The sequence below is a fragment of the Tachysurus vachellii genome, chromosome 12 (genome assembly GCF_030014155.1).
Source record: "Tachysurus vachellii isolate PV-2020 chromosome 12, HZAU_Pvac_v1, whole genome shotgun sequence".
Taxonomy (NCBI): Eukaryota; Metazoa; Chordata; class Actinopteri; order Siluriformes; family Bagridae; genus Tachysurus; species Tachysurus vachellii.
This window is the reverse complement of record NC_083471.1, coordinates 25,344,367-25,359,710: the sequence shown is the minus strand read 5'-3', so window position 1 is coordinate 25,359,710 and position 15,344 is coordinate 25,344,367. Positions and strand designations below refer to the sequence as shown.

Sequence of the window (15,344 nt, the reverse complement as noted above, 5' to 3'; positions counted from 1 at the left end):
ACATGCACGGAACTAAAAATGTGTCATGCTGACAGACAATATGACAGGTTTGTCATCTCTAACATTAGCTTTGTGCTTTAAATTATTCACGGCAGTGATCAATACACCCTTTGCGTTCCATCTGAAAGGTGCGTTAATTAATATTTAATCATTAATAATTTACTGTACAACTGTAACTGACTGACATGCTGCAGTTTAAATAAAACATCCCGATGTAAAAGCATGCACTGTTTTTTTAACTTTCTTTGGTAGGCGTGGAGCTTTCAGTCTGACACACACACACACACACACACACACACACACACACACACACACACACACACACACACACACACACACACACACAGTCTGCAGTAGTTTCTCCTGCAGGCACACATCGAGCCAGGACTCTTTCACGGTGGGGGTAAGTTCGCCTTTAAAAAATCAGAAAAAGGGCTTCTTTTTTCCTCCGTCGGGATGAGCAATGTTGTTTTCATATACGACAGGAGACATGTCGGGACACAGTCTTTTAATCGGGGCGTTTAAAACAAGTCGGGCTGACAAGCAGACCATGTGTGGCTGAACTGGAAATGGCTTGGCTTTGAAAAAAAAAAACGCCGCAAAAGGAACAGCGAAACTTTCTTTCTTCAGATGATCTCCGTGTTCTCTGGACTGGAAAGAGGGAAAACTGGGAATAGCGGGAGTTTGGAAAACTTTGGTCTTATCCTGTAGACCTGTAGGATTTGTCTCCTATGGACGAAGACAGTCCTCTTTCTCCAAGAGCAAACGCTTTCAGTATCGACTCTCTAATTTCAGCAGAAGGAAACGCGACTTTTGCCAAACACGGATCCTTTACTACCATGCACTACAGCACGGTGACCAGAGAAATGGAAGGTAAGAGAGAGAGAGAGAGAGAGAGAGAGAGAGAGAGAGAGAGAGAGAGAGAGAGAGAGAGAGAATCATTTTCTTGCGTTGCGATTTTTTTTTATCAGAGCGAGGGTTCGCAGACTCTCGTGCCCGTCGTTCAGACATTTCCACATTCCCTGCTGCACATTACAGGCATGCACATGCAAATAAAGCACTGACGCGCGTGTCTTCAGAGGAGTAAAATAGATACTATAATTGTATCAGTAATAACCACGTTGGAAGAAAATCCTAACGTGTGTGAAAAGGCAGCATGCAAAAAGAAAATAAAGTAAATATTGTCAAAATTACACGTGCAAAAGCTGCAGATTAGGTTGCACGACAAGGAAATAAAAAATAACTAATATTAGCATGCAAAAATAGTATAAAAAATTCCAGCTTGTTGCGACATATATTTATTATTATTATTATTATTATTATTATTATTATTATTATTATTATTATTATTATTATTATTATTATTATTATTATACCTTGGGATTACCCTTAATATAATTAACAAAAACATAGAAATGAACAGTGCAGCAATAAGATCACTACTTCCAGAGATTTTGTGGGAAAAAAAAAAAGTAATAGGGAATATATATATAACTTAACTTATATATAACTTATATATAAGTTGAGAAATAAAGTAAGGACAAGTAAGCACGTGAGATTTTATACCCTTTGAAATGTATATTAGCCGATTTGTTTACAAGCTTACTGTTTAAATGAAACCTGTCCCTCACGTCAATTTAACCTGCCAGACTCTATCAGGAACAGGAAGAATATAAAATGCGCTTAGAAGAAAAAAAAAAAAGGTCCATCTTTGACAGTCAGGAAAAAAGTAAAGGAGAGGAGAGTATACCTGCAGTGCCTTATCTAAATAGAAACAAGCACGGGGGTATGCGTGCGTGCGCGTTCGAGCGTGTGTGTGTGTGTGTGTGTGTGTGTGTGTGTGAAGGGGAGGCCCTTTGGGGAGAAGATAAGAGAGAAGTAAGTCTGGATTTCGCATTAGCATACAGGCAGCAGGAGAAGGAGAGGCAGATTGGAGGAGTTGCAGACAGAAAAAACACAACAACAGCACGAGCTCTTAACTCGTGATCACCGACACGACGCATTTTTACGACAAAGTGGATGACTTTATATTATTAAGGCATCATATTTTCAACCCGGTCTTAACATTTCATACTGCGAAGCGATTTATTAGGAAAGATTTGTTTTGAGTTTTGCCTTTTTCCGCTTTCGGGAAATATATAATCACACATGCGCGAATTTGATTATTTTTCTAAGAACATTTCTGCTGTTTTATTTTACTTTACTTTGTTTTATTTTCTTTAATATTAGCACAATTGCTATTTGGATTTTCTGACTATTCCTGACAACCAATGCCAAAAACACTGAGAATATTCTTCCTAACCTGGACTGTGTAAAATATCCGAGTGTGCGATTTTCTTTTCTGCGTTTGTTTTCGAAACCCTACAGAACAGTGCTAAAATAACTATATATATTTTTTTTTGTTTTTAATTTTTTTTGTTGGTTTCTGCGTGTTTTGGGGATGATTTCAGCCATCTCGAGCCCGTGGCTGACGCAGCTCTCCCATTTTTGCGATGTTGCAGCCTTCACCACGAGCAGCCTGAACAGCCTGAACGCGCCGGGCAGCTACCATCCTCATCCTCCCCATCCTCATTCCCACCATCCTCATCCTCACCACCTCTCTCCGTCACCCGGGGATCCCTACAGCAGCCAGCATGAAGGCCACTTCGATTCGTGCCCTTCTGCCACACAGGCCGCTTGTTACCCGCCGTACTCCGGCTCCGAGGCAGGGCAGGGCGACCCGGCCGCCACGAGCTGCTCCTCTTCCTCCTCGTCTTCGTCTTCCTCCTCTTCGTCGTCGACGCCGAATAAATCTCTGGTGAAGAAGAACCCCAAAGTGGCCAACATCAGCGTGCAGTTGGAGATGAAGGCGCTCTGGGACGAGTTTAATCAGCTCGGAACCGAAATGATCGTCACGAAGGCCGGGAGGTGAGTGACTCACATTTTCCCTTTTATTTGGATTTACACTGAAACTATTCCCAATCCGCCAGTGTTAATAACTCTTCCGGGTTTGACTGGGTAGCCTGTTGAGAACGTGCAGGCAGGTTAACATTTGCGTCATGTAAGCAGCGTTGAATTAACACGTCTAAAGTGCTGAAACTGTCGAATTAACACATGCGGCATTGTCATGTTTTGAAATAATGCCGGAAATATGGAACTGAATTCGCGCCTGTTATGTTAAATTAACACTTATACCGCAGATAGAGAGCAGAATTAGAGTCATATAACACCGAGCCTATAGGCAAAGCCTCCAAATAACTGAATTAATACCCAATATGCATAGTGTTAAATGAACTTGTACTGAAGCACACTGAAGCAGTGCTTAACACGTAATACTAGCACACTGGCGTATTTATTAGCTCAATAATTGTACAGTAAAAGTATTGAATAACTAAATATTAGTCCAATGGTAAAATAAATTATATATTAATAGCAGTCCAGATGAACACTGAATTATGCATTATCTGAAGTCCCAACACTAATACAGTGAAACATTTACGTATTTATTCTAGTATTTATTTATTACGTTTTAGTCGAACACTTTTAGACCGAGTATTTATTAACTTATTGGTACTTGTATAGTAAGAACCTTACCTATTAATACGTGTACAGGGGTGCAGTAAAATATTTATTAACCCTTACGCGACATAAACCCTACAGTACATAAGCCAACCAGTAAACTCTTTGTCCAGCTACAGTTGGTGCGCATTAATTATTAACACTTTCTATTGTATGATGTTAAGGTAGGTGTTTATGAAAATCACCAGTAAATAGACTAACTACTATTTTTACAGTATGTATTGCAGACTACTAAAAACTCTAATCTGAAGTGTCGGATATTTAACTCTATTTTGCCCCTGTGTGTGTGTGTGTGTGTGTGTGTGTGTGTGTGTGTGTGTGTGTGTGTGTGTGTGTGTGTGTGTGTGACCTGCGATAAGACGGGATATAATATTATAATTATAATTATAACTTTTAATAAAGACAAATCATCATTAGTAAAATCTTACATGATGTTAAGTGCTAACTCGCGAAAAAGATTCCAAATCCAGTATAATACATTTTTTAATTCATTACATTAGTATTTATTATATTAATATTATTTTTAATACTAGCCAATAATTTAAATGATGTCTCTCGTTTATTTTGATGTAGTAGTTTCGAATAAAATCTCAGGAGAAAATGATCAAATGAAACTTGTATTTTTTTAATTTAAGAAATTGTAATTCATGTAGCTCATACAGTATAATCAGTGGATAATAATAATAATAATAAGAAGAAGAAGAAGAAGAAGAAGAAGAAGAAGAAGAAGAAGAAGAAGAATAGAACGAATTCATTTGAGACAAATAGCTTATGATTTATAGTATTTTTTTCTTGTATATTAATTAATTGTATAATTACTTGAAATCTGTTAAAAAGACAAAATCATTCTATAAGTGACAGTGAATTTTGACAGTGAGCTGTTTTCATCAATTCACTCAAAAAGAAAGAGAGACATTAAAGAAAAAGATAGCTTGCTTAAATAAATTAATTAATAACTAAATAAAACTTTGCCTCAATCATCTTATCTTTACTCATTTTTTTCCACTAATAGAGAACGGATATGGTTTAAATGCACTAAAAGCGTCAACATAAAAGTATTTAAGGTTTATATATATTTAACATTAAGGTATTTTACTTTATATTGTGGAACTATTCATGTTAGTCGGGGAAAGGAGAGGAAAAATATATAAATAGATCACATACGACATCATTATCAAATTTTCATTATCATTATCTTAATACTGCAAAATGAATGAATTTTTAAGTAATCAATTATTTTTAATGATACGTTTGGCTTTACAGTATGCGGGATTATTTACTATTTATGAAAACGATAACGACGACGATGATGATGATGATGATGATGATGATGATGATGATGAAGACGAAAATTATGATACAAACTAATCTCATTAAACACGTGAAGCATATTGTGATCTATTGATCTTCTTCTGGACCTGCACGGCATCACATGCTGTTTTGATTATCTTTATTGATCAGAAGGGGACAGTAATATTTAAAATATAATAAAGATGATAAAACGAGCCTCCGTGCAGTAATAAATATTTCACGCTGAAAGACCCGTGCTCATTGAAACAGCTTGTCATCTACTTAAATATTTATGGATGGATTTAAATTGAACTCATTTCTATTTGCACGTGCAAAAATCATCTTCTCTCTGATTCTGGTTACACGATTATTGTCTGCTACATTTATTGGATCTGCACTGTAACTCCTTATGTTCCATGTGGGATATGCCAAGAAACACTGATGAGGGGAAAAGGGAGAGAGAGAGAGAGAGGTTTTATTAGCGTTGCAGTGTTTTTTTTTTCTTTTTTCTTTTTTTTTGCGCATGCTTGTCCAGTGTGTAGGTAATCTGTCTCTCCCAAAACTTTTCCAACATCAAATCGTCGAGAGAGCACTTTCAGAGCTACTTTAGCCTCACCTGAGCACAACTGCACCTTGAATACACTCTGATGTTAATGGAGCGACGAGCTGGAGGATCACTTTCACTCCCAAACAGCAGGGGAAGAAAATCCACACTGATTTATTTACTTTTATGCGAAAATTTGTGGCTAGAGGGAAGAAGACGGTGGGAGAGTGAAAGACACAAAAGAGGAAAGAAACAGAGCGACATAAAATACCAAATAGATACAAAACAAGATGCTAAAAAAAAGATTTCTATTCGCCTCAAAGCTGAAAATAATAGTCAGGTAATGTTTCATTCTGCAATGGAAAAATTCCAGCGTGAAATTAAATACTACAAAATCTATATATTATTTATTTATTTTATCTTTCTGCCAAATAATATTCTTTACATTTTACAGAATTGAAGAAAAGGTGCATCTTAAAAAATAGAAAATAAACGCAATATCTCAATTTTAAAAAAAAAAAAACAAAAAAAAAACAATTAAAATTCTTCATTATTGTTCACTTAAAAACGATCCTAATAAAGCGTTCTTTACTTTTCCTCCTTTCCAGACGAATGTTTCCTACATTTCAAGTGAAAATATTTGGGATGGACCCAATGGCTGACTACATGCTTTTAATGGATTTCCTACCAGTCGATGATAAACGGTATCGGTAAGTTATCCAATAACCTTCGCATTGTCTTTAATACAGAAATATATAAGGAAAGACTGTCTAAAGTTCGTTTTAAATTTTGCAGTCAAGCAACAATATAAGTTAAACACAGCAGTTAGGTTATTGATGGAGCTGGAAACGACGACAAAAAATGCAAAAATGCAACCCGTATATTAGATAATAAAATAAATCAGCTTTAATAGGCTTAATGTCGGGTTAATCAGTGTAGTGATCTAGCCTACAATATTTCTGTCTGTGTACTAGTGACTAAAACACAATGGTGCGACATTTATTAATGCAGTTCGTGAAGCATATTGATATGGACGATTGATAAAGTCCACATAAGCAGCTTGACTACATCGCATCCTATTTGTCGGATCGTCACTGACTGAACACAGAAGACAGCAAAGCATTAAACTGTTGGTGGAAAACATAGGCTATATTTTTCATACGTACATTGTGCAGCCTTTTCAAAAAATATTGCACCTATTCATAAAATTCTACATTAATTATAGAATAAAATATTCTACAGCACTAATACAGCTATAATGCCGGTTATTACTCTACTATTTTTTTAAAGTCCAGATCTTAGCTATGTGACTTAAATGTAGTCTAACATGTCATGCCAGTGTGCACAAATTTTTTTCCGAATTACAAACAGTCTGTAAATATTTAGCAGGTGATTTAAATAAACATATTTCATAGACACATATGAAGCATATCAAGTAAATATATTAAGAAGGAATTAAGATGGAAAATTATTAAGTATAATATTGTAAATGATGCTTATTGTGTATTCTGTGTCTGTAAATACAAAAAAAATGTAATGTATAAAGACATGGTCGCTACGATGCAAATGACTGTCACATAACTTGCTCTTTGTCTCTCTGTCTGTCTGTCTGTCTGTCTGTCTGTCTGTTTGTCTCAAAGCTACGCGTTTCACAGCTCCTCGTGGCTGGTGGCCGGTAAAGCTGACCCCGCGACCCCAGGCAGAGTTCACTATCACCCCGATTCTCCAGCTAAAGGAGCTCAGTGGATGAAACAAATAGTTTCTTTCGACAAACTTAAACTCACTAACAATCTACTAGATGACAATGGGCATGTAAGTAGATTTGTTTAGATAAACTAAATATATAGTAAATACCTTGTTATCAGCATATAGGGTATTGGAAACGCTTAAGCGTTCATATTATTTATATTATGTTTATATTATGTTTTTATGTCTGTTTATGGATCTACATATATTTACAATATAGATATATTTACTTATATATTATAAGAGAAATAAGAAAAATATAAATAAATATTAATATTTTATATTGAAAAAACACGTGAATAAGGTCACTGTGTCAGTGTGAATAAACACACGTAAAAAAAAAATAAGGCGTTTGCGACTGATCCAGATGCCCACGAGACTTTAGCTGCAGGATTGGCTCATTAGCGTAATGCATATTTAATTAATTCTAATTTCCAGCTCCATAGCCATTCGCTGTTTCATTATTATTATTATTATTATTATTATTATTATTATTATTATTATTAATAGTAGTAGTCATAGTAAGCCAAATGGTCTTGTAAATTTTGTAAAGAATAATTATAATTTAATTTACATAATTATAATTTAATTTACATAATTATTATTTAACGCGTTTTGTATTTATTTTTGTTTTTTTTGTTTGTTTGTTTGTTTGTTTGTTTTAAGATAATCGAATTTTAATCGAATATAACCCAACACCCACCCACCTTTTTTTTTTTGTCCATTCTTGCAGATCATCCTGAACTCTATGCACAGATATCAGCCTAGGTTTCATGTCGTTTACGTGGACCCACGTAAGGATAGTGAGAAATACGCAGAAGAAAACTATAAGACGTTTGTGTTCGAGGAGACGCGATTCACAGCAGTCACAGCCTACCAGAACCACAGGGTAGGAACACACTGATTTATCACCATTTCCTTCTAGACGCTCCATGTTACAAGCAGGGCTCTTGTGTCGAAGGCAAGTAAAGTGCGATGCTCGTTTATTTGTTTTGCGCAAAAACAACCACAGTTCAATCCACAACCGGGGCTTAAGGCAGCTTTTAGGCCTCCAAAAGGAAACCATTTCTGTGGCGAAGACTGTTTCTAAAATAGACTTACCGTTAAATTCATATTGCAGAAGTCAACACATAGGAATATATAGGAATAGTACATGAAACGAGGGAGAATTTGATATAAAATGAAAAATGCTTGTTTGGGCATAAGCATGAGCAAATAATAGACCAGTTATTTAGAATTTTATCTCATTTCAGTTAGTTTACATTTAATTACTTTTCCAGCATTAGGCAGACGTTCTTATATCCAGAACGACTTACATTATCTAATTTTTATACAACTGAGTAATTGATGGTTAAGGGCCTTGCTCAGGGGCCCAACAGGGGCAGCTTCGTGGACCTGGGATTCGAACTCATGACCTTCTGATCAGTAGCCCAACACATCAACCACTAGGTTACTACATAATTTGAGGCATCAATATATTTGACATTATTGTGCAGACGTTATTGTACACCTATTTATATATACATTTATTTCCATAAACATGCATGTATGTTGTGATTTAAACCATCGACAATCTGTTTGTTTAAAATATTTCTAAAAAACATGTGGGATGTGGTAGCTTAGTGGTTAAGGTGTTAACTGATTGGAAGGTCATTGGTTCGAATCCCAGGGCCCCTGAGCAAGGCCATTATCCCTCAATTGATCAGGTGTATAAACTGAAATAAAAAATATAAGTCACTCTGGATAAGAGTGTCTGCTAAATGCTGTAAATGTAAAAAAAAAAAAAAAAAAAAACAAGTAGAAGAAAAGACTTTGATTAGCTGCTAATGCTTAGCAAGAAGGTTACTAAAAAATTCTAATATTTTGCGCAGATGTATAGTGTATGTGATGAATGAGGGGTTTTTCCTCTCACCACTGTCATATCAGTGATGTTAGAGCGCAGCTGGTGTGATTGCTGCTCCTTTCTACTCTCTCTCTCTCCATTTCTCTCTCTCTCTCTCTCTTTTCCTCTCTGTGGCTTTTTTCCTCCTTCTTTTCCTGCTCTGTCTTCTATCAGTTTGACCTCGCTCGCTTTTCACGTGCTGCTCTGGAATGTCTCGCACGCACCTCTAGAGTTGACCAAATTAAATATTTAAAAAAAAAAATTTATTTTAGTGGAAAAAAACTTCAAGACATAGAGAATGATGTTTATTTGTGGAAAAATTCTGAAAAGAAGAAAACACTTAAATTGATATTTAGTCTAGAGAAAGAACTGAGCACTTGTTAGCATTTTGTTACCAAAAGAAAATCCAGTAAAAAGTAAACAGCAGGATTTTTTGTGACGGCAGAAGTAATGACTGTAATATACCATCATTTAGGATAATCACTAAACAGGAAAGACTTTTGAAACATAAGACGGATCACTGGCTCCATCGACACGCAATTTTGTGCTAAATCTCAGCATATAAAATCAAAGGTTGTTTGAATAAAACAAAATAAACCTTTATTTATTCCATTTATTTCACCACTTATTTCTCAGAAAACTATTAGATCTTTTAATCAATTGAGATTAAATGCAAGAGTTTTCTTGCCATTACTAAAATCACAACAAAATACTGAGCCTAATTTCACTACTACTAATAATTAATAATAATAAATAAGAATAATCTGGTGTCTAATCTCAATTTCTATGTTTTATTTGGCAGATAACACAACTAAAAATTGCCAGCAACCCATTTGCGAAGGGATTTAGAGACTGTGATCCTGAAGACTGGTAAGTCCTGATAATATCTTGTCGATCACCAAATGATTTGTAAATATCTTTAAGAAATTAAATTATGATAACCTCTGCATTTATATACTTATATAAGTTATTTATAAGTTTTGTACAACATACAACAAATATGTAGGATGATTTCCTTCTAAAAGGATAACACACGACGCTCGGAAACACATGACTTTTAATAAACAGCACTGTAAAGAAAAGAACTACATGTTAACGTTATCCGATATTGTGATATTAACCTTTTTGTGAAGGATTTGAATGTGTAATGTATAAGTAGTTGTATGACTAAGGTTGTAAACAAAAAAAAAAAAAAAAACAAACATATAATTATTTACTTGTGTTTATGTTCAGGCCCAGAAATCACAGGCCAGGCTCGCTGCCAATAATCAGTGCTTTCGCTCGGACAAGGAACCCAATGTCTTCTCCCCCGCAGCAGAATGGTACTGAGAAAGGTAGCTATGAACCATCGAAACCTTTTTAAATGAATTTTAAAGTTGGTGTTTTTTAAAAACAAAACAAAAAAAAATACAGATTGAGATAACATAATTAATCAGTGCAGATTTCATGTCCAAATCTTGCTATTTATTGCTACAATCTGCTAGAACTTTGAGTATTCGGTTGCTTTCTGAATACAAACATATGTCCTGTAAATGCATCCTGCAGCAATAATCGACACCAGTACCCCTGAAAAGCCATTACTGTGATTTGGCATCAGAGTAAACCAGCATCAGACATAGTGGTGACATTTTATTTCTGAAAAATACATTCCACAGGGCCAAACACTTAATATTTTCAGTTGGCAGATTGCAGACCACAATACACCGAAGTTTGAACAGCTGCATGCCCAGAGGACATGCGCCGCACAGACCAAAAACATCCTCCCTGCCATTTTTCCCCCCTCACATACTCCAGCTCTGTGGAACAGCGATTTCCTGAGCGCATTAGCCTGTTTGGCAGATGAGACCTATAACTTACCTTGCCTCACAGAACACTTCATTTCCCAACACAAAGCAAATTGTACTAAAACATTTCCTTTGGAGTGATGGCTGAAGCTCTCGAAGCCACTGTGATTCTCCTGAGAGATGCAATGTTAATGTTAATGTCACTGATAATAATCTGCTGACACGGTGGGTTGAAAAACTGAGCAATTATAAAGACCCAGAGTTCTAAAAATTAGAAAGACTAATAACGCTGATCGTATGGATGTGCGACGAAACAATATTTAACATTTCATTACATTGTTATTCCATCATAAGAATTCTGCGTGTAGTGTAAATGTAAACTTTATCCTAAAAGCTATATACAGTAGTTTATATTAAAAGGTATAAAAGAATAGCAACAAGGAAAGACAGTTCACCAGTTTAGTGCCCTTTTCTCTGAGAGAAAAAATGCATCGATTTAAAAATTGATTCAGAATCGTGCATTTTTTTCTATTCTTTTTTGTATTATATGTTAATAGACATTTTATGTAACGATAACATTTTAACACACCGTTCTGACTCTTTCCACAGAGGATAGGAGAGATTACGACCGTGACCCCAATGGCACACCCATCCATGGTGACCCAGCCCACCAGCTGATGTCCCGTGTGCTCAGCCCCGCCCTGCCGGTGCCAGGAGGCCTACATGCCGTCCCTCTGACCTCCGGACCCCGGAGTCCGCCTCATGAACTGCGTATCGACGGACACCAGGCTGCAGACACGCTGCACCATCACCCCTACAAATACCCCAGCACCTATGAACACTACCTAGGGGCAAAAACCAGGGCGACTCCATACCCTTTACCCAGCATCCGAGGTCACACTTACCCACCTCACATGAACCCAGCCACGGCCAACATGTACTCGACTGGCAGCGCACCGCCGAATTATGACTACGGGCCAAGATAATAACTCACATAGACAAAACCAAAGACACTCCGAGACACACAGTCACTCTCTCTCTCTCTCTCTCTCTCTCTCTCTGGCATACACACCTACAGATCTCCATGCCCAAAGCTTGGGTTGAGTTTTGGAAAGAGCACGCCGTTTGAGGTGGATGAACGGCCATATTTATTAAACGGAGAAACGTATTTACGGAAAATCCAGACAGGCCTGGTGGAATGGAGTTCGGCTCCTGTTTGCCCTGGGGACTTTTACACTATGAGAGCTTTAAAAGGGCGCTAGAAGATCCGAAGACTACAGTATAGACACCAGCACAATAAGAAGTAATGCATTATTGCAGACTGGACTTGATATTTTGTGTTGGATGCACTTTTTCTTTTGCTTTTAAAAAAAGCCATAAGTTATATATATTCTTGAGCCCATCGAGCTTCTAGGTAGGAAAGTCGTTTGCATGTTGCTCTGATCTGAAGGTGTTGACATGCCTTGGGATATTTTACCTTATTTTTTTTGTTGTTGTTCCTGATTGAGTTACTATCCATTGAAACACTAGGCCATCTTAAGCAATTCAGAGAAGCTTGTACCATGGCACTGACTTACTGCAGTTCAAAATAAATTTGGACAGAATGACCTAGTTGAACCTGTAAAATAAGCATTAAATGTTTTACTTTCAACATCATTTTCCATTACCTTTTTCAGTCCTTGTCAGATTTCCCCAAGGGTTTTATCTAATTACAGCCCAGGGGGCAAAAAAGGCTCCTTTGCTCTACTTATGTGTGTCTAAACATGATGAATACATGTTTGATTTGGAAAGAAAGCACTGAAACATTAACATGTTCATGATTTCATTTTCATTACACTGCAGACTGCAGAATGCATAAAAATTATAGCCGGTTCGTTCAACAAAAACAAAAAGTTCACCTCACACATAGGGAGAGAGGAGGAAGGTGGGAGGGATAGAGACAGGACCGCAAAGTTATTCCGGATGGCAAATCTGGAGTCGTCTGGCAAACAGTGGCTCGACAGTTTAACACAATTCATACTTGCAAAGGCATCAAAGAGAAACGTCAGTCCACCTGCGCCGTGCAGGCCGCCACACGCGTGTTTACATTTTTCAAACACAGGTTCGACACCAGTTCCTTGGGCAAAACAAGTATTTGCACACCATCAATTGGATAAGTTGAAGAACTTTTGATCTATTATCGAGAATTTTTTTTTTTTTACTTAAAACAACAACAGCAGCACCAAAAAATAACATTACAGGTTTCATGGTTCGGTTTTTATTTTATTATATCGCTTCAGCCGCTTGGTTGTACATCTGAATTCCTTCAGGCCTGTGGACAGATTCTATAAAACAACATGAAGCAGTTTTAAACACTTATGAAATGTTTGCTTTAATATAATAAAAGTAAGATGAAATAGAGAAGAGACATAATGATGACGCTGATTAATAAACTGTGACACGTTTATATAGAAATGATTGAACACGATCATCTAGGAAAATTCATTGCAATACAATTTTAAATACAGACGTAAACTCTATTTAAAATAAGCGGTAATAAAAAGAAAGAACTGAAATCCATTTTAAAGCCCTACAGCTCTACACTGATTTTCACTAGCTCTTACAACATCCTCATTTAACTCTATTTTTGCATCCCACAAAGATTTCCCCGCATTTTTTCCACAAAGCGACTGTCGGAGAGGAAAACAAGCTGTGACCTCTGACACCTAACTACTTTCTGCGGTGTCAAAGGTTAAACAATGTTTCCAGCAATTTGGGCGACAACTAATTGCTCATATACATTTTTTTGTTTGAGGTAATGGTTCCATAGGAAGGAAAAGAAGAAAAAAAAAACATCCAGGTTGTGTAAGATGTATAGAGAGAGAGAGACAGACTGAGAGACAGACTGAGGGACAGACTGAGAGACAGACCGAGAGACAGACCGAGAGACAGACTGAGAGACAGACCGAGAGACAGACCGAGAGACAGACTGAGGGACAGACTGAGAGACAGACCGAGAGACAGACCGAGGGACAGACTGAGAGACAGACCGAGAGACAGACTGAGAGACAGACTGAGGGACAGACTGAGAGACAGACCGAGAGACAGACTGAGAGACAGACTGAGGAACAGACTGAGAGACAGACCGAGAGACAGACCGAGAGACAGACCGAGAGACAGACTGAGGGACAGACTGAGAGACAGACCGAGAGACAGACTGAGAGACAGACTGAGGGACAGACTGAGAGACAGACCGAGAGACAGACTGAGAGACAGACTGAGGGACAGACCGAGAGACAGACCGAGAGACAGACTGAGGGACAGACCGAAAGACAGACTGAGAGACAGACTGAGAGACAGACCGAGAGACAGACTGAGGGACAGACCGAAAGACAGACTGAGAGACAGACTGAGAGACAGACAGAGAGACAGATCGAGAGACAGACTGAGAGACAGACCGAGAGACAGACCGAGAGATAGACTGAGGGACAGACTGAGAGACAGACAGAGAGACAGACTGAGAGACAGACTGAGGGACAGACTAAGAGACAGACTGAGAAGCAGGAAGAACTAAAAGCCATCAGGATTCATGAGCGAAAAAAGACAGGTCTATAAAACAGATATATTTTGATCAGATACATTGGATTTTAGGACAGTGATAAATTTACTGTGTTAATTATGCAGCTTTTGTCGCTATTACATAAAACTAAAGATTAGAGTATTTATATGTTACAGTATATTATAACCCAATTCTATATGTTATTATGGTCAGAGTTACTGTCATAAGCAGCTTCCCTTCCCTGGGTTATATCAGAAGGCAGGAAGGAGCAGTCTGGAGCACCGGGACTCCTGGTGATGATTTTGCCCCGTGAGGACACCGGACAGTGAGACGCTTCCGTTATGAGCTCCTCACAGCTGTGTTTGTTCTCCATGCAAACGCAGAGCTAGCAGGTGAGCACCGGCGCGCACACTCACACACACACACACACATACACACACACACGCACGCGCACGCACACGCACACATATACACACACACACACACACACACACACACACACACACACACACACATAAACACACACACACGCACACACACACACACGCACACGCACACGCACACACACACACATATACACACACATGCACTCACACATGCACACACACACACACGCATCTATATGAGCTAAATGGAAACTTCAGCAAGTTGTATTTAATGGGCGCAGCTAAACCAGTTATAACACCGGAAAAGGGGGGGGGGGGGTGGATACGTCAATATTCAATATATTTATATAACTAATAACTAGCCGCACACTTAGTATGGTAAATTAATTATTAGAATGATTCACTGGCACGATTTCGACTTAAATTCGGTTATGAACAGGATCATAATAACAATAATAATAATAATAATAATAATAATAATAATAATAATAATAATAATAATAATAAAAATAATAATAAAAATAATAATAATAATAACAACAACAACAATAATAATAATAACAATAATAATGAAACCAAATGGTTTTAATGGTTTACGGCTTACTTTTTTCTTCAA

General features: G+C 37.4%; 1 protein-coding gene across 3 annotated transcripts; it reads left to right on the top strand.

Moving 5' to 3' along the window:
- Positions 1 to 300: 300 nt before the first annotated feature.
- Positions 301 to 12,460, top strand: tbx1 (T-box transcription factor 1). Of its 3 annotated transcripts, XM_060883874.1 has the most exons (9): positions 301 to 403; positions 486 to 873; positions 2,451 to 2,907; positions 6,001 to 6,102; positions 7,033 to 7,204; positions 7,872 to 8,027; positions 9,823 to 9,890; positions 10,254 to 10,354; positions 11,414 to 12,460. In XM_060883874.1, exons 2-9 carry the CDS (start codon positions 732 to 734, stop codon positions 11,788 to 11,790), a joined length of 1,575 nt encoding a protein of 524 aa, XP_060739857.1. In that variant the 5' UTR covers positions 301 to 403; positions 486 to 731; the 3' UTR covers positions 11,791 to 12,460. The 3 variants fall into 3 exon arrangements, with proteins under 3 accessions (XP_060739857.1, XP_060739856.1, XP_060739858.1); XM_060883873.1 differs by having other exon boundaries at positions 333 to 873; XM_060883875.1 differs by having other exon boundaries at positions 334 to 873; positions 2,502 to 2,907.
- The last annotated feature ends 2,884 nt before the right edge of the window (positions 12,461 to 15,344 follow it).